General features: G+C 37.5%; 4 protein-coding genes across 5 annotated transcripts; 2 read left to right on the top strand and 2 right to left on the bottom strand.

Annotated features, from left to right (window-relative positions):
- Nucleotides 1-23: 23 nt before the first annotated feature.
- On the top strand, nucleotides 24-14,978 carry LOC119985792 (ATP-dependent 6-phosphofructokinase 4, chloroplastic). Of its 2 annotated transcripts, XM_038830178.1 has the most exons (15): nucleotides 24-406; nucleotides 839-885; nucleotides 1,000-1,039; nucleotides 1,165-1,227; nucleotides 1,468-1,605; nucleotides 2,672-2,830; nucleotides 2,936-2,989; nucleotides 3,116-3,184; nucleotides 4,148-4,277; nucleotides 4,345-4,385; nucleotides 5,151-5,375; nucleotides 5,721-5,769; nucleotides 6,330-6,484; nucleotides 6,867-6,950; nucleotides 14,517-14,978. In XM_038830178.1, the coding sequence occupies exons 1-15, from the start codon at nucleotides 170-172 to the stop codon at nucleotides 14,589-14,591; spliced, it is 1,566 nt and encodes a 521-aa protein (XP_038686106.1). In that variant the 5' UTR covers nucleotides 24-169; the 3' UTR covers nucleotides 14,592-14,978. The 2 variants fall into 2 exon arrangements, with proteins under 2 accessions (XP_038686106.1, XP_038686105.1); XM_038830177.1 differs by lacking the exon at nucleotides 14,517-14,978 and having other exon boundaries at nucleotides 29-406; nucleotides 6,867-7,260.
- Nucleotides 9,985-11,555, bottom strand: LOC119985796 (ethylene-responsive transcription factor ERF106-like). The gene has a single exon (XM_038830184.1). The coding sequence runs from the start codon at nucleotides 10,920-10,922 to the stop codon at nucleotides 10,263-10,265; it is 660 nt and encodes a 219-aa protein (XP_038686112.1). The 5' UTR covers nucleotides 10,923-11,555; the 3' UTR covers nucleotides 9,985-10,262.
- LOC119985795 (ethylene-responsive transcription factor ERF105-like) lies at nucleotides 13,557-14,591 on the bottom strand. Its single transcript, XM_038830183.1, has one exon. The coding sequence runs from the start codon at nucleotides 14,552-14,554 to the stop codon at nucleotides 13,835-13,837; it is 720 nt and encodes a 239-aa protein (XP_038686111.1). The 5' UTR covers nucleotides 14,555-14,591; the 3' UTR covers nucleotides 13,557-13,834.
- A 7,744-nt stretch (nucleotides 14,979-22,722) lies between the features above and the next one.
- Nucleotides 22,723-23,831, top strand: LOC119985797 (ethylene-responsive transcription factor 2-like). Its single transcript, XM_038830185.1, has one exon. The coding sequence runs from the start codon at nucleotides 22,921-22,923 to the stop codon at nucleotides 23,533-23,535; it is 615 nt and encodes a 204-aa protein (XP_038686113.1). The 5' UTR covers nucleotides 22,723-22,920; the 3' UTR covers nucleotides 23,536-23,831.
- The last annotated feature ends 22 nt before the right edge of the window (nucleotides 23,832-23,853 follow it).

The following is a 23,853-nucleotide window of genomic DNA, read 5'->3' as shown; positions in this document are numbered from 1 at the left end:
TCCAGTGCGAATTTGACATAACATGGGGAATTTTTAGACCGGGACCTATCGCTCCTTTTCCATCGTCAATGATTCAAACTCTTATGTAAACTTCTTCACGTATTCTTCCTCTCTCTCGTTTCTCACAGACCGTCGCCTGGAATCTTCAAATTTTAGTCTACCTCCTTCAATGGATCTTTCAGTACATACTGCATCTCCTTCACTTCCCTTCCCGCACCACTCTTCACTTCTGTTCAATTCCTGCAGTCATTCGATGCTTCGTCTCGAATACAGAAGCCTCTACTGGAAGCCCTTGAGTTGGCGCCAAAATCGCGCTATAAGAGCTCAATCTCCCAATCAAACCCCCAACGACGGTTTCGTTCTCGATGATGTCCCACACCTAACTCACTTTCTTCCCGATTTGCCGGTAATTTTTGCTTCTCAAGTGTTGTTTCCTTTACGCCGGTTATTATTTGCGTGTTGTGTATGCAATATTGGAACTCATATATGTGGTAATACGGATGAATAGTGTGTATGATCGTTGCAGATGATTGAAATCGTGTGAGATTTGAGTATCTTATGAGCTTAACGAAGTAAGCTGTTAGCAAAACATAGGAGGAAGATCTAATGGAAACTGAATGCATTGTTAAGGACGGGAAGGAGAGGATAATTTTACAAGATAGTTCAACGAACTGAGGAAGTATATGCTTGTTGAGAATTTAAGGAATGAATTGAATTAATACAACAATTGACAGCCTAACTGTGTAGTTTTCTGGTTTTCAATTGCTTATTGCAAAAATATTGATTACTTAAATATGTGTAATCTATGACTCATGTCTTCTTTCTTGTTCTGCTTCAGTCGTATCCAAATCCGTTGCAGAACAGCCAAGCATATGCCATTGTCAAGTAACTTCATCTATTTACTTCTTTTCTTATTTGCCTTTTGGAAATTTAATAATTCCTTGTGGTCCTTGTGTCCTATATTCCTGCTTATTATGCGTTTGACTCCTGTTTTGGTAGGCAGACCTTTGTCAGCCCAGAAGATGTGGTTGCCCAGAGGGTAAGCCAAATTGGAATATGATGTGTTTCATATTATCTGTCACTACATGCTTTGGGGGACTTGCTGTTCTACATTTCACCCTTCCTCTCTCTAGCTCATAATTGTTTATGTAACATTATTTACAGATAGTTGTTCAGAAAGATACTCCAAGAGGGGTTCATTTTCACCGTGCAGGGCCACGAGAAAAGGTACCTTGTCTTTCATTTGGGTTACGATTCTTTTGTTTGCTGGGAAACGTAACACGAAACAGTACAGAATGAGATCATTGTCCAAGGTTTAACAAAGAATTTTGCTTCTAGTGTAGGAGGCTGGTGCAAGAGGATTCTCTTGGCAGACTCCATTTAATTGGGATTGTGGCTTATTTGAGTTAAGTTTAGAAGTCCCCTTTGTAAAACTGTGAAGGTTGATATGTGGTTTTCTTATGGCAGGTGTATTTCAAGCCAGAAGAAGTGTGTGCCTGCATAGTGACTTGTGGGGGCTTATGCCCCGGAATCAATACAGTCATTCGGGAGATTGTATGTGGCTTGAACTATATGTATGGTGTTGATGACATCCTTGGCATTCAGGTGAGCTCATGTTGTACTTTGTTTCCTTCACTTAAGGTTTTTTTTTTTGTTTTTTATATTGCTTTTCTATTTATCTATTGGCTGGTGGTGACTGGATTCCAAGTGATTCCTTGTCTTTTCTTTTTTTTCTATAAATGAATTAGCACTTGTTGCACTGCTACCTGAAACTGCCCATGCCCTATGAAGGCCACCTTATACTTCTAACCATACTTTTTTCGTGATTCTGTAACTGAGTTTGAGAACTGGTGTTTTTGTTTTCCTCTCACTTTGTTCTTGATCTACATGTTTTTTAAGAAAACCTATTTGGAAGTAAAGTACTTAGAGTAATGGTTTTTCTTTGGAAACTTATATCAAGACTTGCTGTTGTTGTTTTTGTATTTCTGTTAGTAGCAGATTTATCATGATTGTTTATTTGATGTGAAACAACTATGGTTGAAAATGTCTAATTGGCATGTTATTAGAAGTTCTATTGTTGTTCCTAGTATGATAGATAAACTCCTGTGCACGAGTCTCCCGCAGTGGGCGAGGTCGGGGACAGGCAGGATGTAGGCAAACCTTACCCCACATAATATGCAGAGAGGTTGTTTCCAAGAATTAAACTTGTAACTTCTAGGTTGCACCACTGCAACTCTACCACTGAGCTCTTATGGAAAGCTAAATATGGAATGGTGCGATTGTGGGCAGTTGCTGAAGCTTGTACAGTAGCTGCTTGGAAAAAATGACTAGACTTCCCAATTTGATTTGATGAGTGCACGTTTTCCTGCAGAAGCATATTTAGGGTCCACCTTTTGATAGACCTGGACGTCTAAAGGACCTCGGTTAAGGAATAGTGCGATTTAGTTGTCATTATGGCATTTGGAAGTTGAGTTAAGAGGGACAAATAGGTTAGAACTCGGCTTTTGATTTTTTGATATTCCACAATATGCTACTCATATTTGTATAGAGCTATTTTATGGTTTGATTTGTGGGAATCCTTACGCTGGCTTCCTATTTTCATTTTTTTCCCATCTTTCTTATCAACACATAATAATTATTTGCATCACCATGGTACTGGTAAAATTTCCAGGGAGGATATAGAGGCTTCTACTCCAAAAATACCATGAGGTTGACGCCTAAAGTTGTGAATGATATCCATAAACGTGGAGGCACCTTTCTGCAAACTTCACGAGGAGGTCATGATACTCACAAAATAGTTGACAACATTCAGGACAGGGGAATAAATCAGGTGATTATGCATTATTTTCTACTATCTAGCCAGGGTTCTAATAGATTATAATGATGGTGACTTGAAAAATGAGGAGATAAAATTGATCCCACTCATGGATGTTAGGTGTACATCATTGGAGGTGATGGTACACAAAAAGGAGCAGCTCTGATTTATGAGGTAAGTCCTTTGGTATGAATTTTTTCCATTCATTCAATTCTTCAGTCGAGCTATGTCGTAACACAATTTAGCGTTGGTGTGTAATTTTCTTATTTACCTTGGTTCTTGTTCGCTTGTCTTTGTAAGGAAGTTGAGAAACGTGGTATTCAAGTGGCAGTTGCTGGGATCCCTAAGACAATTGATAACGATATTGCTGTGAGTATTATAACCTGTTGTCCGTGACAGCTCATGGTGCTTATAGCCTACTCAATTGAAAGAATTTATGGCTTTTTATTGGTGTGTCGGGGTGGAGGGCTGGAAATTTTAACGATGAGAGGACTTGAACCCTTGACTGCATGTCAAGGCGGGTGTAGTGGCTACCTCTTGTTCGCTTAAACACCATGTTGATTATGTTTATAATAACTTCCATGCGATTTTTTATTTTCTTAATATGAAATTTGCGGTCATGGTATCATATATTCATATCTGAAACGTCATAATTGATCCTTGGAACTTTTTAGTTGCCAACAAACTATCTGTATTTCGTTCCTGCACATCCAACCCAAATTGGTTTGGAAAGTCTTCAAATTGGTTTGGAAAGTCTTCAACTCTCTTATTCTTTCTAAACTGAGTCGTTTTGAAACAGCCGCGTGGTTAGTTGAATATTGCTAAGTGATTTGCTGTTTGATGAGAATTTTGCGAAGTGCGTAATGAACTGCTGACTAAATTGTGTTTTATAATGGTACCATTGAAGTATGGAATTTTCTATTTGTCTAGTTGTAGCGATAGTTTGCTAATTAGAGAATCTGACGACTCTGTAATAGTCAGTATCTCAATACATTTAGCCCTTATCTGATACCCTTGTTTCAATAGCGTTTAGCAGGTGTTAGTGTACATTTTGGACCCCTTGTACAATTTTGAACACATAAATTTTTTCCATTTTTCCCCCTGAAATTGGAAAAGATCTCGGAAGAGAAGTATTTCCTCTCACGAATTCAGCTGTGTGTTAAAGCTTTTCTGTAATGTGCTTTTTACAAGAGACTTGATATGTTGTGTCTCTACTTTAGCTACTAACAAGAGATACTGATGCGTTGTTTTTTTTAAGTATAAAATATATATCTTTAGTCTCTGTTTTAGCTACTTGACTCACTTTAGAGATTCTGTTGCAAATGCTCTTAGGTGATAGACAAATCCTTTGGTTTTGATACTGCTGTTGAAGAAGCTCAGAGGGCCATTAATGCTGCACATGTGGAGGTTGAGAGTGTGGAAAATGGAGTTGGAGTTGTTAAACTTATGGGTAGATATAGTGGTAAGTATTTTGTGCAGTGTTGTAGGTAACCACAAACCATCATGTTACTCATGTGTCCTTGCTGCAGGTTTCATTGCTATGCATGCAACTTTGGCAAGTCGAGATGTGGTAAGATCTTGTCGTGCATATTATAGTAATCAATGTTCTGCTCTTGATCTTACTGGATTTCTGGCTTAGAGTATGATGTTATATGGTGTCAAAATTGTATTTTGATGAATACATCTATAGTACTTCATGTATGATAAGACCAATCTAGTTATGGAACTTGGTCCAGACAGATTTTTTTGATACTTATTAATTTTCTCGTTAAACCATGTCAGTTTGTCAACTTATGACATGAAGAAATTTATAGGTATGTTTTTCATAAGATTTTACTGTTGATCTTGATCTTTACCTCCATGTGTTAGTGCAAATTCCGATGGAAAAGAATATGTGGTCTTAGGGTTTTTTTCAAGTTTGTGGGTTTAACTATTGTTTGGCATTTTATGCGAGACCATACATACAAAAAAGCTTCGAAGTGTATGCTTATTTTGCACGGCAACCAATTCTCATAGGGGTTTGAATGCCACTGTAAATAAAAAAAACCTGCATTTTATGCTTCTGTGTGGCATAATACATAAATGTAATTGTGGTATTGCTCGTCTTTGGGACATTTTAGTTTTTCGAATTTTATAGTTTGACTTTTTCTTTGGACAATACAGAACCAAATAAGATTAAAAGTTTGCCAATACTCTTATTTTTCTATCCAAACAAGAAGGAAAAATATGGGAGCATTTGAGAATGTCTTGGCTGTGCAATGTGCATTGCTTCTGTAAGGCTGTAACTATAATTGTACAAGTTCGTGGTCAACTAATGATGCTTGAAATTTAACAGGATTGTTGCTTAATTCCAGAGTCTCCATTCTATCTTGAAGGCCAGGGTGGGCTCTTTGAGTTCATTGAAAAACGTCTTAAAGAAAATGGTCATGTGGTTATTGTGTTAGCAGAAGGAGCTGGACAGGGATATGTTGCACAGAGCATGCATGCAGCAGATGAAAGAGATGCATCAGGAAACAGGCTACTTCTTGATGTTGGTCTATGGTTATCGCAAAAAATTAAGGTAGAGAGGAAAACATTTCTCATCTTATAATTTTGATATTTGCTAAATAGGGAGATGATATCCTCCCATAAGGTCTTCTTGGAACAATACGGTAGTCTCATACATGACTTCTTGCATGAGTTTTTTCGACTGTGGAAATGGATTTTGCAAAAATGGAAGTTAATTACCAATAACCAGTGTGAGAAAACTATGAAACAGAAACTGAATTGGGCATGGAAACTAGTTTTTAGTAACTTGAATTTTTTTCCCTTTTATCTTTTCCATGAAATTCTGAAGAAGTTTTTTCTTGTGTTCATTTTCTGATGTCATTTCTTAGTTTTATAGATCCATAATTTATGATTACAGGATCATTTTACAAAGGTTCAGAAGATGGCAGTAAATATGAAGTACATAGGTATTGTTCGAACTAGCTCATATATTGCTTTAGAGCAAGATATCTTCTTTATCCTTCTTTTCTGCCAACATTCTCTCGTTATATCTATTTAATTATGACTAAATAAGTTTCCAGGCATTTAGACAGTTGAACAGCGATAAATGATAATACATTTTTCTTATAAACAGGGAAAAAAATGAGAACTTTGGGTTTTGGGTTTTCAGTTTTCACTATATTCTAATTATGTTGGACAAAATGTTCTCTCCCAGTTACTATCAACTGCTTAGCTTACCGCTCTGTAGGCATCAGTATAAAGGTAACGAGTAATTCTAGTTCCAATGTAGTGTACTTACATGCTTCATGAACAAATTTGTATAGGACATTCATGTTTCTGAAAAGTTCTTTTAGACTTGAGTTCCCACCTCCCAACTCGAGGCAGCATATGGCTTGATATCTCTGATTCTAGAGCCTTGGCATGTTCATTTAAGCAATATTTTGTATTTGATTTCTTTCTCTCTCTCTTGAGAAAGTCATTAATAATGTTCTCTACATTTAAGCTCGTTTATATCCTTTGTTTTCAGACCCAACTTACATGATACGAGCTATTCCAAGTAATGCATCTGACAACATCTATTGCACGCTTCTTGCTCATAGTGCTGTCCATGGTGCCATGGCTGGGTACACTGGCTTCACAGTTGGGCCAGTAAACTGCAAGCATGCTTATATTCCAATCGCTGTAAGTTTTCTCCTCTTTCTTTTTTCTTATAATCAGCTCGACTTTCAATGAAAGTAATTTGTGTTTGCTAATATCATAAAAAGTAAGACCTGAATCAGTAATGAGTCGATTTCTCAAGCCGATTCACCCTTAATTACTCCAATTCATATTCTACATCAAAAATTAACAATATTTTGATAGGATTGAATTAGGTTACTGTGTTTCGGAGTGAGCATTTCTTCCTTGCTTTGTGCCACCTAACTATGGCAATTAAGGAAGTTGCATACTTGCTTTGTTTTCCTCTGCTTAATTGGTGCAGCTGATCCAGTCAGTCCTTGTGATGCATTAATAGATGAGTTATTATACATATCTAGTTTTGAATGAAAAAGCTATGTTATTGCAGCGTGTGACTGAGAGGACGAACACAGTGAAGTTGACGGATAGGATGTGGGCTAGGCTACTTGCATCCACGAATCAACCTACTTTCTTGAATTGCAATGAGAAATTGCAAGAAGTAGATGAAGAGATCAACAACTTTAAAATTCCTTCCATTTAAAAGGTACTATTATTCTTTGACTCCATCCGAATGGGATTAAGATTAACCATCTCTTATTTGCCATGCCAATTGCCAAGTCCTCTTCGATCTGGTAATATTTATTATGCAGACGTCAAATTGACTTCTCCGCTTGATAGCATTTATTATGTACAGGCTCAATTCCTGTAAGCTGTTGTAAATTGCATTAAGTGATAGTTATAAAATTCCAACAACACCGATTTTGGGTGCGCACATGCTTTGACATTGTTGTGTCTACTCTGGGGGCAGTTGGGACCTGGGAGGGTTTCAATTATTACCTACAATTTTGGCTATAATTCTCTCATAAATCATATATTTCCTCCGTCCCGTAAAGATAGTTCTACTTTCTTTATTCGTCTGTCTCAAATTATAGTCTTGTTTCATTTTTTAGAATGTAATTAGTTCATTAGTTTCCTAAAAGACCCCTATTTAATGTGTTTTGTTATCACAGTATTAATTAGGGTCATCTAAGTGTTAATTAGGGGTGTATTAGGTAATATGTGAGTAAAATTGAATGTTGTTACAATATTAATTAGATCTTTTTAATCTGTGTGAAAAAAGAAGTAGGACTATCTTTACGGGACGGAGGGAGTACATATTAGGGATTAGGATTTAGGATTTAGTATTTAAGGTTTAGATTTAAAATTTTAAGGTTTAGGGTTTTTTTAAAAATATACTATATTTTAATATTATGAATACTAAAAATTAAAATACTTAGTAACACATTTTAAAACATGATTTAATGTAATTTTTTTAAAGCATGATTTAACATAGTTTTGGAGTTGGATTGTAGCTAAGAATTGGAGCAATCTATCCGTGCGAGAGAATAGGGTGTCATGGGCAATGTTAGGATTGCCTATTCTTATAAGGCATTTCACCCCACGCATCGGCTAGACCCATCGTTCATCAATAGATGGGCAGGCAGCCCTTTACGTGGCTCGACCCATAACGTGTGTGATCTACACACACCCACACTAGCGAGAGGGGCTTTGGCTCCAATACCAATTGAAAAATTGGCTTATCAATGTTAGGATTGCCCAATCTTACAAAGCACTCCACCAAGCCACATTCTTCCGATGTGGGATGTATGACATTGGGGGTGGTCAATAGGGTGGTCTGTGTTAAGAACTGATAAAACGTCGCTCACCCAGTTGAGTAGGGTAATTTATAGGGATGGCAAAAAAAACCGATCCGAGCACTATCCGCAGGGTACTCGATCCATTTAAAACCCGAAAACCGATCCTATAGGTTTTGGAAACGGTTTTGGTTTTGGTTTTCAAACCCGTTATGGTTTAGGGCCGGGTTTGGTTTTTGATGCCGGGTTTAGGGTACCCGAACCGTTTAATAAAAAGATCCATTATAATAATAATATTATAAATCATCTATAAAGGTATACTACTAGAATACTAAATAATAACATGATAAAGCATATTAAAACATATATATTTATAGAAGCATACTAATAAAACTATAAATTAGACTAATTTGAATTATACAATCATAATTAATATAAACCATACTCAATATTAATTTATATTAATATAATCATCAAAGAAAAAAAATAAAAATATTAAAAGTTAAATGGTAAACGGGTACCCGATGGTAAACGGTTATGAAACGGTTCCGGGTTTGAAAATTTGAATGGTTTTTTAAATGGTTTTGGAACGGTTTTGGTATAGAGTATCTTAAATGGAAACGATTTTGGTATTTCATAATTAGAAGGGTATCCGATCCGTTGTCATCTCTAGTAATTTAGTAGCAAAGCTAGGAATTTTGAAAGCAAAGTCATTGGGTTCTAGTCAAGGGGCCCGAACAGCCACCAGCGGACATTGTGGACCCTTAAATCAATAAATAAAACTTTTAATAAATCCAAAATAATTAGATCATCGTTAATAAAGACAGTGACGATAGCAATAATAGCGAACAAAGGTTAACAAATTTGTGCCACTTGCATATCAACTTGAAGCTGGGGTCGGTTACGTACCAGTTTCCGAGCAAGCCCAGGGCACATTGTATAGGGACTCGTAAGGACCAGAGGGGACTCACACACTTTGCGACTAGACACTTGAACGGTCAGGATGTGAGATTGCAGGGGCATTAGCAGCCTGGGATTTCAATTCCAACTTGCTCGTGAAGTAGCAGTCTCTTGCCAGCGTTGCTGTCTTGCAAGTGGGTGGTGGCTAACAAATAAAACAAATAATTAATATCCTTCTTGTGATGACTGACTCAACCTTGTCGTGCATGTATATTTGTATGGTTACTCTGGTCTACTCATTGAGCCATGGCCTATCTAATAATGCATTAAATTAAAAATACGATGCGGGTCCTAGTTTCTACATGCATTGATGGATATAGTTGTGGCTTTATAGCAATCTTATAAAGAAAAAAAAAACCTTACTTGCAAACATTAACTCTGAAATTATGGCAATAACTCACATAGATCTAGAGGTAGATCCAATATGGAAAGACTAATTTTTTTTAGTTGGGTTTATAGGTTTAGTTACAAGGTTCCCCAACCAAAAAATTCGAGGTCCCCAATCCATTCGATCCAACTATTCATTGTCTAAGCTAAAGTTTTCAAGTCTAAGCAGCTCAATCCCTAATCAACTCTTCCAGTTCAACTATCCAAGCCTAAGCTCTTAGCCTTCCCCCTTGTTTAGTCATTTGCAGCAACCAACAATAGTCTACAGAGAGGTCAAAGCTTCACTTAGACAATTAAACATACGATTTGGGGATTTCAAGTGAGAGCCTACTCCGACACTGCCATCCAACATTTCGAGTCCCCAATCGCTCAACATTGCCCCTTCCGCTGTCTTTTAGCCTATGCAACGTTAATACGGTTCATTTATTTTGTTACTCCTAATTTTTTTTTATTTAATTAGGGTATCTCATTTCACTTATTCTCTAGTATCTTCAAATCAAATTTTTACCTACTACCAAAACGATGTAGATTTCAGTCCAATGAACTGGCTAGTTGGGAAGTTCATTATTCATGTAGAATGTTTACAAACTCTTACATTTACATTAATTTCATGGGAGAAATATCTGATAAACACTGCACATGTTACAGTAGATTTGTCACTTTTTCAATATTATACACATGCATAACATAACATAATAGGCAGGATGTTCTAACTTCTAACACATGATCCACGGTGGTTATGCTGTGGGCCCCATGTTCCTCCCCCAGTAATTACTTCACACGTCATCAAATCGATTTTCGTTTCACTGTGGCCGTTGATCCTCCTCCAACGCATCATCTTCTACCTTTCCCTCCCACCTCACATTCCAGTTCTCCGATGAAGAGTCTTGAGTTACCGGCGACTCCGCTATCTTCTCTCTCCTCCTCTTCCGGCCAGTGTTCGCCGGTGGAGCAGATTTTCCGGCTTCCGATGGAAAATTGAGGATTGCTTTACGACCCCTCATTCTGAATGCTGCACAATCATAAGCCCTAGCGGCATCGACGTCGCTATCAAAAGTCCCCAGCCATACCCGACTGCCTTTCCGGCTCGGGTCTCGGATCTCCGCCGCAAACTTTCCCCATGGCCTTCTTCGGACCCCTCTGTAACGCTTGCCCTCCTCCTGATCACCAATCACCTCCCGATCCAACTCTGGTTCTGGCGGGATCACCGGGTTGACTGAACCTACAGGTTCTGTCAGGTCGAGGATTTCCGGTTTCACTTCAAAGCTGCAATTTCCAAGGGTATGTGATTCTGTGTATGAACTGGGTGAGCTGGACTCAGATTCCGATAAGCAGTTCTCAACCATATCGGAGACAGCGAAGTCAAGATTGCTGAGGAAAACATCAATGGAGGAAGAAGTAAAGTCCCCAAGAAGGTGTTCTCGGATAAGTTCTAAAGTCAAGGACTCTTCTTGTGTAGCCATTAAAATTGAGTGTGATTTGTGAATGAGAGCAAAGCAGAGGCAGCAGCTTATATATATATATATATAAAGCACATAAACTGTTTGATGAAATACCTAAAACAGATTTACCCGAATTTATGACTATTTGGTCAAGTCCAATGAATTGTGGTCGCAATTGGAAACCATCAAACAGAATAGCCATACTGTTAGTGAGAAAGGATATATCTTATCCGTTCCCATAAATGAGGGGAAACCAATCAACAGTCCTCCAAGTTGTAGTGGGGTAAGAGATCAAGATGTTTTCTTTGTGCTTCCCAGCAATATCTAACAAGTTGTGCGAGGTATTAATCAGCAGTACACAGTTTCTGAGTGGCAGGACCCGTTCTATTATTGGACAGAATTGCTGGTTCTGCTTCAGGGGGGCTTCACACGAAACTCACTGGTCATTTGATTGCCTTTGTTTGGACTGGAGCGCCTAGTGGCATGATGCAAAGCTTATCATATCATGAGGAGCTGTTTGGAGAGCTACCGTTGTTGTTGAGTGTGGTGCGAACTTCTGTCGTTTTAATGTCGAAATACTGCCCAAAGTAAACGGCATGACAAATTACCCTTACTGGAGAGTCTTCCTCCAGAAAGCTTTTGGTGGAGAATGGGCAAATTGCCCTTACTGTTTACCTTTATTGGACAGCCTTCCTTGAGTAAGCCTGAACCCTTTTAGAAACATATAAATAGATGTTTTTCTAGGGTTTGTAGAGTGAGTGAGTTCCTATTGTTTTTCCTCTGAAAAAAAGAGAGAGAGTGCGGCCGAACCTTGTGAGAAAGAGGTTTTGGTGATTGCACTCTTGATTCATGAAGCTTAATAACAAAGTGGAGTAGCCTGTTAGATCGAATTGATCGGGTGAATTGATCGGGTGAACCACTATAAATCTCTGTGTCTCTTTTATCTTTGTTCTTGCTTAGATTGTGTGATTGTGATTGGGTTTCTGAGATTATCTGACATTGGTTTTGGTTATTATCTCTATTGTTCCCACTAAATTTAATCTGAGAGGGGGGTTTAAAACTCCCAACAACAACGACAATCCATTTGGCACTTCAACCGACAGGTAAGTAGTCAACTTGCATTAACGATATGATTGTGCTAATTGTAATAGAAAACACCAAACAGTTCTCTGAAATTGACCAATTTGAGAAGTTTGAGAATTATGTTTTTACCCCCAAGACCAAAAGGAATGTGATTTGAAGGTTTAGTAATGGAGTGAAGCGAAAACATATGCAGTATTTGTGGTAAAGTAATAGTCATACGTGATCTTAGCGGTTAAGATGCCTTTAAGGAAAGTCAAGAAGCTGAGCGAAATGTTGAAGATATCTTTTGGTTGAGCTCTGAACCTTTCGACCAGAAAACGATTGCTATTCTTTGACTTTTATGCAAATCCTTTGGCAATTCATTTATTGTTGCTATGGATAAGTTCTAGGTTTCTTTTTCTTTTCTTTTCTTTTTTTTTCATTTTAATCCTTCCGAAAAATTGCCAATTACAAGAAGGAAAATGCTCTAAACCCTCACGGGCTATTTTATTCATAATTGTGTGAAGTGGACAAGAGATGAAGAGGAGATGAGTGCGAAATGAATGCGAGATGAGTATGAGATAAGCATGATTATGTTTGGTATAAAATAAGGAGCGAGTATGTGTATGAGTATGAGAATACTAATAGTATAATTTTCATATTTATCATTTTTCTTAGAACATAAAATAATATTTTATAACAAATGTAAAAGAGTTTTTTACACATCAAACAAGAGAATATTTCATTCCCCCTCAAAACAGCAACCAAATGTCCCATCAATTTATGATCTCTATTTTATCCTCAATTTATGTGGAGCATTGGAGGCTAAGTAAGCCTTACATCCGTGTTTTATCATAAATGACTATCACGCATACCACATTAGATTAGGAGAAAATGAGGAACATAAATGGAAGATATGTAACATTGTTCTGTCACCAAATATAATCCTCTCACAACCATTCTTAGTTGTTGTCTCTATCATTTTACGTTATAAAATAAAATCTAGTTAATAAAACATTTTAATTTCATCAATAAAAAAAAAATTACAAATCTTGACAACGATCCCATTCAAGAAGGGATACAATTTCCATTGGATATCATCCAACCTCATCAAATTGTTTTTCTAATCCCAACTTTAGCCATACGAGCTAAGAATGGGCAGTAGAATCACCAAAGCGAAGGACATGTTTATAATGAAAAACATTCAACCCAATCATTAGAGATTTAACCTCCCTAATGAAATGACCCATCCTAGATTCTAATAATCAACTGATAGCATAATCCTAGTTAATAAAACATTAAGCACTACCTTTCATGAGTATATCCATCTACCTTTCAGAAGTATTGAAGCTTTTTGGATTTTGGTTGATTAGTCGTCAGGATTTCTCTTGTTTTTATTTTTAATTTTTTGTAATGTGTGATCGATCTAATTGTCACAGGTTTACACTAAAAATTAACCCTTTTGTTTAGGCGATCAATTATTTTTATTTTATTTTATTTTGGGCTAATTAAATTATTTTTCAAGCAAATCTTTTGAAAAATAAATTAGGGGACGTGTTGTTATGGTGAAGATAAAGAATAAAGTTCATGGAATTATACGTACAAAAACAAAAAACAAAATTCATTGAATCAAAGAAGAAATACAAATCTCATCACAAACCTAGAATTACACGCAATCCTACATTATTAACATTGCGTCCCAAGCAAAACAACCCACCTCACCATTTTCTCCACCAGAAGCGCCTTGCCGTTTTATAATTTTCCTGATCTGCCAAACGGCCCTTTCAACCTTCCCTTCCGTACTCCTCTTTTCTTTCCCTTTTTCAAATGAAATAATAAATCAAATGTTGTTGGCAAAGTCCAATCTTCTCTTACACAACCATAACCCCAGGATACGGTGACAGCGGTGACAACGGCGGCACGCTAAATATCCCTTTCACATCAACATCACTATCCCAAAACCCGGTCCAACTCGACGGAGTTAACGGCTGACAATTCAAAACCGGTTCACTTTCCTCCAACATAACAACCTCCTCCCTCTTCACAACCTTGTTCATCTCAACCACCGTTTTCTCCGCTTTCCTCTTCCCGCGAACGCCGCCCGCACCTTCCACTTCCTGCCGGTCCTTCAAATTGGCGACTTCGAGAGGGAAATTCAGTATGGCTTTGCTTCCGCGCAACCTAAACGCAGCTCTATCATATGCTTGTGCAGCCTCAATGTCGGTGTCGAATGTCCCCAGCCAAACACGCAAACCTTTCCGAGTCGGATCGCGTATCTCCGCCGCGAACTTTCCCCACGGCCTCCTCCTGACTCCTCTGTAGTGCTTCCTCTCCCCGGAATCATCCACGTGTTTGACGCTAACATTATTAATTACTGAAATTGGTGCTTTAGGAGGCACTTTGACGTTCAAGGCAGGACGGCGGTTGCTTAGAGTCGACGGTTTGGGTGTGCGATCGGATGAAATTTCTGGATCTGTGTTGTTTGGAGTGTAGAGATCGAGGTTGGTGATGAAGTTGTCCATGGAAGGAAAATCAGTGAGAAGGTGTTGCCTAATAAGCTCCAAAGTTGAGGCCTCATCGAAAGAAGACATGTTTTCACCACAATCCGAATTCAATTGTCCAAATTAAAGATTCTGCAATTCTTTCTAATGGAAGCTAAGAGTTTGAATTTGAAATAAGAGATGAGGGAGAGGAGGAGGAGGAGGAGGAGGAGGAGGAAGGTTTGAGTGGAAAAGGGAGTGAGGTGAAGACACATATATATAGGGGGCTGGTGCTTTTGCGCAAGCTAAAAAAGGAAAGTGGACGGAGGCTTCACGTGGGTTCTCCGTTGGAGACTGGAAGCAGCTGTTGCGTAATAAAACTCTTTTTTTTTTTTTTTATACATAATAGTCCTCTTTCTTGATTTTTTTTATTGGCTAGTGGGAATTGGTGGTATTTTTTTATTGTCTAGTGGGAATTTGTGGGCCCATGCCCATCCCTTAAGTAGTAAATGAAAAATGACGCCACTAATTTTATGGAGCTCTGAGTTTTTTTGGCTTAATTATTTTAAATATTGAGATTAAGGCACACGATTTCATATATTCTTTTATTCTATTTTGATTGTCATTCAATCTATTTTGAGTTGTCCCAAAACTAGTTTCATTTTTCTTCGTCAATTAACAATTTTATTGATCTATTTCAAAATTAGTTTTATTACTTTAATTACCCTTATTTCAAGGAAAAAAAAGTATCATCATAAATAAGAGCAAATTTGAAATAACATGGGAGGTCTCAATCGATCCATTGTAACCTGCTAATGAAGTAGAAGTGATAGGAAAGCATAAAACATAATTATAAGGGATTTAGAAGTTTCGTAATGTGTTTGAGTTTACAATTCAGAATTTAATGATGTAGAAAAGAGTCAAACAAATTTCTTTTAAAAAATAAAAGATAAAAATGTGATGTGATATGATAAAACACATATTTCAAATTATTGGATTCAAATAATAAATTATATAATTTGAAACGAATTGGAGAGCCTAACAGGCAATTACAAGTTACTTAAACTTGTCTTTACTCTGTAGCAATGTGAAAAGTGGAAGATTTAGTGGGTCCACTTTGCTTGTCGGTTAGTAAACGTTAAAAAGGGTTTCAACAAACTTTGCGGTGCCGGCAGCACACATCTTATCCGCACGTGAACATAACACTAAACAGTAAATGGATAAAAAAATTTTGAAGTCAAACGGAAAACCATATGCAGCTCTGAATATCAGCTTCCAAGTTTCAACCGTTGAACGTTGATCGGAGACTGTACGTACCTGCATCTGGGCTGTTTTATGATCCGCTCAGTCAAATTATTTATATTTTAAAATGTGAATTCATATTCCCAATAAAGATATAGGAATCAATAGGATAGTAAATATTCAAGAGTCTGATGTAATAACAAAAAATAAAAAAAAATAAATATTCAAATTTCAAAGTCATAACTCATATGTAATAAAAAATGTAAGATGCATGAATGATAGGACCGCAAGCTTTCCGTATGTCAAATATACAGTAAAAAACGCATGCATAATTATTACGATTTATAAGTCTCCTATTTCTCGAGAAAGTGATTTGATATAATACTTATGAAATCGATGAGATTGATATTCAAATATTTCTTCTTATACCGTATTAATTTGATCCCATAAGCGGGATCACCACGTCATAGCATGGCGTTGCCAGAAGTAGAATCTGTATTTCTTTTGGACAATCTCCTAATTGTTTCATAGCATGACAACGCAATTATCAGGAGTGCGTTCTACCATTGAGCTAGTAGCCCGTTGAGCGGACATCCTGCTAGGGCGCTCAATGTCAAAAGCGATTCTTGAGTTTCTCTTATCAAATTGGGTTTCTGGAGTGTTTCGTGGGCTTGTAAAGGCCTAGCCCAAGAGGTTAGAAAGATAACGGGCTGCAATCCCTTCAAGTATTTCCCGCACTGGGCTTTAACTAAAACAAACCGAGCCTACGCGTGATGCATTTCGTAAAGTGCTTGGTGGGCTTTCTTGGTCTCGCTATATGTTTCTCAAGTGCCGTCAACTATGTCTATGTGATTAGATTGCGCCATAAGGGGCAACAATTCTGAGCTATAATTTCTTTTTAAAATCATGTTAAATCACGATTTTATTTTTGAAAATAACATTTTAAAATTTAGAAGTAAGGATTTAGGTTTCTGTTAGTGTTAATAACGGGCCATTGATTGAGATAGTGAACCAACGGGTCGTAAGTTTAAGTTTTATAGGTGTTTTCATTCTCACAATTTACGAGATGAATCTTTACTCGGCCTAATGTGTGTGAATGTCACCCTGCGTTATCTTCCCAGCATGGGGCTCTACCCAAGTCTCAATTGGTCTATGAGGGCTGCGAGGCCTTCCATATGGCTCAGGGTTTATCAGTCAGTTGTTCGGTGGACAGTTGGGTGGTTTTGTTTTACCAAAAAATTTTAGGTTTGTGTTTAGGGTTTAGGATTCAGAAAACCACTTGGCAATAGTCAAGTTGGTTATCTCTTTTAACATAGGGCGTACGGTGCCCGAGGTCGAGAGTTCGAACCGACTAGTTGTTCTATTTTCTTATTAAATACTAGTTTCGTGTGTGTAGTGACAAAAAATAGCATGGGCCCAACAACAATAATGAAAACCCATCGAGAGTCCATGTCGAAGTCGAATTGGACAGCCTGGTTGAAGACTCGTGTCTTCGACCATCAAGGATCCTAAATTCAACGTCGAAGTCAATGACAACATCGCATTTTCCTCATTCTAAGATTACCATTGTGTTTGTCTTTTGATCCCTTGTCTCTTATATACTTATGAGGATGTTTTGTAAGGAGCAGTCAAATATATCGATCTCTGACACAGAAAGATATTCTCAACTTTCCCTCTGATGCAATTGAGGCAATCCCTAACACTCGAGGCCGTCTTACGTCCCATTATAGAATAGAGTATGGAAGATCAAAGCAGGTTTGAAGGAAAAAGTAGTCTATCTCTAATGATAACCTGGGCAAGGATCAAAGGCTCTTATTAGGACATGTGTCCCCGATACTATAGGATAAATATCAAAACCTCGCCAAACGTGAGGATCTATCTCTCTCTCTCTCTAAAAAACAGCAAGCAAATCCTTCTCGACAATCTCTCTTCAATAGGACCTTAGTTTTAATCATTCATTCATATTCTAGATCGATTACCATTTACTACTTTTGCTCTTGATTATTTATCATCAAATGCTTTCGATTATCGTGCCAACTTATGCGTCGGAGTGTCTTTGACAGGTACCACACCGATGCTCAATTCTCACCCAGGTTCTTCTGTTTAGATCACAGGTTGATGGTGGCCTAACGATATAAATATTTGATTGTAGATTCTACCCGCTACAGTGTGCTTGTCCAACTTTCAGGTTCTTACCCACATAGATTTCGGCACAGTCTTAATTGTCGTCAGCGTGGTGCGAGATGTTATGGCTGCCCGAGATTTACGCCCACTCGACTTTCCGAATGACATGCTGGGCTGAGTGGTTTGTCGGTTACCCAAAAAATATTTAGGGTTTAGATTTTTTTTAATCTATTATATTATAACATTATGAACACCAAAATTATTTTTGTCGGACGACAGCTTTTCCGATTTTAAAAAATAAATAACAAATCAAGTGTTGACCCGTGAAAGTCAATAAGATGACGGGAACAAATGTTAATCCCAAAAACAAATATTAGCCCCAAAAAGAGAACAAAGCCCAAAAATAAAAACAAAAGAAAGAAAAAAAGTTTGTTCTTCCTCTATGCCGTGAGATGGAGCATCTTCCTTTCTTTTTTTTTTGCCTCTCTTTTTTATTTTTATTTTACTAAGACCAGATCAAAACAATGGTGATGAACGAACAAAAGTTTGAACAAAATTTCCCTTGAATGTCTAAATGAAAAAAGGAGCCTTCCGAAAGAAAATTGTCCAACCTGAATAGTATACTAGGGCACAAAACAGCTATTTTCATTTGAATGGATAAAGCTGAAGAGGATTTTAATTCATTCAGCCACCGTTCAAAAAATATGGGACGGGCCTTCCTCTTATATGGGGACAGAATCTCACGAAAGAGGAAGCCCCTCTTTTCTATTGGAGAACCCACTCAAATCAAGAGAAGAAGACCAGAAATTGTTTCTATGATTGATCAATATCAATAAGAAGAGAATTGAAAACCCAGAAAATGAAGCCCAAAAATGTTTCTACCCTTCCTCCTTTTTCTCCTTTCCTTCACGCACCAAACTTCTTTTTCCTCTCTGCCTCTTTCTCCAACCAGTCCTTACTCTCTTTTTTTTTTTTTTCCCCTTCTTCTGCCGCCTCCCTCTCCAGAAATCCCCTCTTTTGGTTTTTTTTTTTTCCCTCTTTTTCCTCTGCCCAAGAAAACTCTCTCCTTTTTCTTTTGTCTCTCACGCCACATCTTTTATACTAGCTTTGTAATGACACGATCCGAAGAGGGTTCGCAGAATTATCAATTTATTCAAAACATAAACTATTTATGAAAATCCTCTAAAAAATCATTTAATGCAATCTCAGAATGCATAAAATGTATTTAGAAATCCATTAAGACATAATTAATAAGTCTTTAAAATTTAATAAAGCGGAAGTTTTTAATAATCAAACCCTACAATACCCATAAATCACAACCATATCCATTGGAAATTGCTCACGCTTCGGGGTCGTCATCTGCATACTCACCTGAAGTTAAAGAAAATAGTGGTTGTGCTAAATAGTTCAGTAAGTGTATAATACCCGATAAGGACCCGGATATCCATGAGGTGGATATCGAGAGAGCAATCGCACAATAATCAATAAGATAAGAAAGAGAGTAGAATAAATCTACAAATACAACAATCAACTCAAGTGCGATATATACAAATAAATGGCAGAGACAATAAGAAAGTGAAACATGCCACAATCACCACCCATTTGCATATATAAACATGCCAATACACACACACACACATATCATCCAATGCGCATAGCGCTACAAACATCCACGTCCAATCAACAGTACACGACAATCTAGATTCTTCATCGGAGGCTATGGTGCTCAATTACCATGTACTATCAAATGGGTAGTAAATGAGGAAATAAATTCCAAACAACGATGCCTGTACTATCAAATGAACAAACAAATAAGGGGGTAAATCCCAACAGTGATTAGATACCCCATACCATCAAATGGGTAGCATATAAAGGGATAAATTCCAGACAATGATCAAATATCACATACAATCAAATGGGTAACTGATAAGAGATAAATCATAGACAGTGATCATTTCTCTTGATGGTGTGTCGCGAGCACAATCATCACACAAAACCAACCAATCATGTCAAAGTTATCACATCCACAATACAACTCACAGTCACAGTCCAGTCCATCCAAACACACAATCAACCCTATTTCATGATGCACGTAAATGACGATTCAATGAATAGAAATCAAGTAACAATCTAATGAACCGAGTATTTAACGCGCAAGGAACATAATACAAAATCAAAACTCACAACATCCCAATCAAGCTCCAGACGAATTCAGACAGAGACAACAAAATGTCGATAATCCCCAATGTAAATGACATTAAGAAACTTAACGAAAAAGCAAATAACGAGGGGAGTAATATCCTAGAATTTATAATAAAATGAAATATCAGGTATACCAAAGAGATCAAAACCCCTACCTCGATTACGAGGAATAATCACTAAGTGTGTACAGCGTCGACTCGGTCTCCTTATCACCTTGCCAATCTTTCTCCGCCATGGACTACTGCCGATGCTGATGCGGCCCTCACTTCCGAATTATCCACACTTGGAAATACATATTCATGCAGTCTTTACACATAGGTTGTGACAAAGTATACTTCCTTCTCTTTAACAGATACTTGTATTGGTACTAATAACGCCACTGGACTATTCTGTGTCATATCAAAATTACAAAACTCATGTTCTTAATCTCTACTGCCTCCTCCACCACCCACTACGTTTTCTCATACGAAATCCACTAAGTGCCATTGAGAACATCAATACAATAAATTGACCAAGGCAAGACCAACATACATAGACCATAACAATCCCATAAAATCTCAATAAAAGTTCCCATATAACTCATTAATCTACCCACAAGACAGAAATAACCAAGTGAGCACCAAGAGGAGGTGGATAGTTGTCAACTATCGAGTCAATCCCACTAAATATCATATGATGCATGTGCCTATCATGCTTTGAGCATAATCCCATGCCACAGTGTTGAACTTTGCACGAAATTCTGATTCCTCAGTCCCATGATTGCCGATCATTATATCTATAGGAGGTAACCTTCTTGAAAAATTCAAGCTTTGAATCACCAACGCCAATGATCGTCTACTAGCCCACTGCCGGAACTTGATTCTCAAATTTGAGACTCAACCTTTTCCAAAAATATTTTAGACGGCGACTGTTATGTGTATTCTTCTTTAGGTTTTTCTATTTCTTCTTCTTTTTTTTTACAATAAAGGGAGAAGGTATTTTCTATAATTCCAACTTTAACCCTTTTAATTTCCCTTCAGTTAGTCTTTCACCACATTCCTTTTAATTTGTGCATTTACGCCTAAAGGTTTTTATTTAAATTACATTGTATCCCCACCGAAAATGTGGGGTTCTACAAGCTTCCTCCCCCTTTTTTTTCCAACCCCGCGCACGAGCAGCCCCTCCCCCATTCTATATATATATATATCCTTTTTTTTCTCTCTTTTTTTTAGGGTTATCATTTGTTTGGGTGTATGGGCTCATGGATTGTGGGTTTTGAAATGGGCTTGTGTGTTTTTATTTGTTGGTTTAATGATTTAGTTGAATTAATTGGTCTTGGGTTGAATTTGTTAGGTTTGAGTTAGGACACAAATTTGGCTTGGTGTAAATTTAATTGAGCTTTGGACAAAAATTCAAATAGACTCTAAATTTGGGTTTTCACAAAATATTTAAAAAGAAAATGAAAATGTTTGAATGAAATAAGAAGGAATAACAAAAATGATCCGGATAAAATCCGGGTATTACAGATTGGGTAGTATTTCCATAAATGTTATATTGAAGAACCAAAATCTTTGTTATATATATATATATATAAAGAGCATTGACTTGTTAAGTAGTACTATTAAGGATAAGTGAACGTGTTTTGGTGCACTTTCACATTTTGGGCCAAAGCTCGTGACTTGAGACTTATAATAATCTTTGGGCGTGCATCATGCCATGCATGCGTTCCCACAATTGAAAGAAATGATTTGTGGAAAAGAATGATTCCTTCACCTACAATTCCCACAAGTGAAAAAGAAATGATTTGTGGGAAAGAATTGACTCCTCCTTCACAAATCCACCAAAATTTCCAATGAATCTTTGTTGGGAAAAGACCGTACACACTAATAAGAAGCTAAACATTAGGAGTTTATGACAAACATTATTCAAGCTTTGACTGCTAATTTGGAAACATGTTAAATCATGGTGGGTCATGAAGTATTAAAGTTAGCAACATTGAAAGTATCTAATTGTTGAGTATATACATGCATGGAGACTTTGCAATTTTCTTTTCTCATTGTAAATTAGAGGGAAATGACATGAAAAGCAAGAAGAAGACTTTGATGAGAGTAAAGTTATAACAATGTGCTCTATCTACTCATGTTTGTTTTAAGTATATAACCGTCACTCAATAGGTTATATATATTGACCTCTAATGTTGATACCTCATCGTGATTTCTTAAATACCTAAAGAGTAACTCGATCGGTCGATCCAAGTATAATAGAGAAGAAAAATCAAGTATGCTTAGTTTTTATAACGACGTCGTACAAGTTTGTCATTTGTACATTCGAATGTGAGCTTAAACTTGGCTTGTCAAGTCTGCACATACAAAAGTTTTTCATCTAATGACAGGGTAAATTGGGTCAAAACTTAACATATGACCACAAGGACAATATTTTCAATAGATTTGAATCATGACCTTGAAAGTCCATATTGATTGGCTAAACGAAAAATGATAAAGAGCAGTTGGTATCCCAATTATCTCACTTGTTAAGTTTTACGCATAGAATCCAAGTGAATTCATGGACTCCACATATCCCATATAATGAATATAAAGTCCTATACGTCCGACTCAATAGCTGGAATAACTGAGATACTAGTTACCGATATTTCCATCATTATTGTTGGCTAAAACAAAACAATACAAATATCAAACATTTGAGTGCATTGCATTCCCATTCCCTCAACTCTCTCTCTCGCTGTGGCCCATCTCTCCCCAACCCAACTTGCGTGTCTTAACGTAAGTGCCTGACGTCACGGCACGCAACGAAGTCGTTCCACGTGTTTATTTGCCCACTTGCATTCATCGTGCATATAATTTTCAAACGTACTTATATAAGCCATCATCTCTAACCCTACAAATTCACTCGATTCAATTACATGCCAAGAAATGAACCAAGTCACTTCAGAGAATCCTAGCTTTACTCAGTTCCATCGAACCCCAAGCTATGGCAGTCTCTTGAATCCTTGCTTAACAGATCACTGGGGAGACCTGCCGTTGAAAGTCGACGATTCTGAAGATATGGTCATCTACAACTATCTCCGTGACGCAGTCGGTTTCGGATGGTCTCCTTTAGATCTAGTCACAACGACCGTTAAAACGGAGACAACACATCATGATCAAGATCAAGTGGTGGAGAGCAAGCCGGAGGAATCCGTAGTAGATGAAAGTGATTGCGGTTGTGCGGAGAAGAAAGCGACGGGGAGGCGTTACAGAGGAGTGCGACAGCGGCCGTGGGGGAAATTTGCGGCGGAAATACGAGATCCGGCCAAGAACGGAGCCAGAGTATGGCTTGGAACATTCGAGACTGCGGAGGAAGCCGCTTTGGCTTACGACCGAGCCGCTCATAAGATGCGCGGGTCCAGGGCTTTGTTGAACTTTCCTCAGAGAGTTGGGTCTGGTGAGCCTGAGCCGGTTAGAATCACTGCTAAGCGTCGGGAGCCGGTATCAAGCACTAGTAGTGGAGTATTGGATAAGAGGAAGAGAGGCATGTTGATCGACTAATGATCACGACTTGTTTCTTTTTTCTTTTTTCTCTATGTGGATCGGCTAATGATCCTGACTTGAAATAAAGAGAGGGCTCTACTTACCGACAATGGCCGACCAATCCTGAGTTTTGAGTAGAAAACGGCATCGTTTGGTTTACACAATTAGCCAAACAATAACATTAAATTTGTGATATTATTTTCGTATGTTGTCAATGTGGAATTTATGTATATATAAGAAGGACGGACAAATCCATGGTTTCTGTATTTAAAATTTGTTTAGAAAATTGATATAAACGTTTATTATATCGACAATGTAGTGTGCGCAAAACCTGTC

Source organism: Tripterygium wilfordii, chromosome 19, assembly GCF_013401445.1.
Source record: "Tripterygium wilfordii isolate XIE 37 chromosome 19, ASM1340144v1, whole genome shotgun sequence".
NCBI classification, from domain to species: Eukaryota; Viridiplantae; Streptophyta; class Magnoliopsida; order Celastrales; family Celastraceae; genus Tripterygium; species Tripterygium wilfordii.
This window is presented reverse-complemented; position numbering and strand designations above follow the sequence as displayed.

Coding starts and splice junctions, on each gene's coding strand:
- LOC119985792 (XM_038830178.1), top strand. CDS start 170: ATGGATCTTTCAGTACATACTGCATCTCCTTCACTTCCCTTCCCGCAC. Junction 1,228..1,467: donor GTGCAGGGCCACGAGAAAAG/GTACCTTGTCTT, acceptor TTCTTATGGCAG/GTGTATTTCAAGCCAGAAGA. Junction 2,831..2,935: donor AGGACAGGGGAATAAATCAG/GTGATTATGCAT, acceptor CATGGATGTTAG/GTGTACATCATTGGAGGTGA.
- LOC119985797 (XM_038830185.1), top strand. CDS start 22,921: ATGAACCAAGTCACTTCAGAGAATCCTAGCTTTACTCAGTTCCATCGA.
- LOC119985796 (XM_038830184.1), bottom strand. CDS start 10,922: ATGGCTACACAAGAAGAGTCCTTGACTTTAGAACTTATCCGAGAACAC.
- LOC119985795 (XM_038830183.1), bottom strand. CDS start 14,554: ATGTCTTCTTTCGATGAGGCCTCAACTTTGGAGCTTATTAGGCAACAC.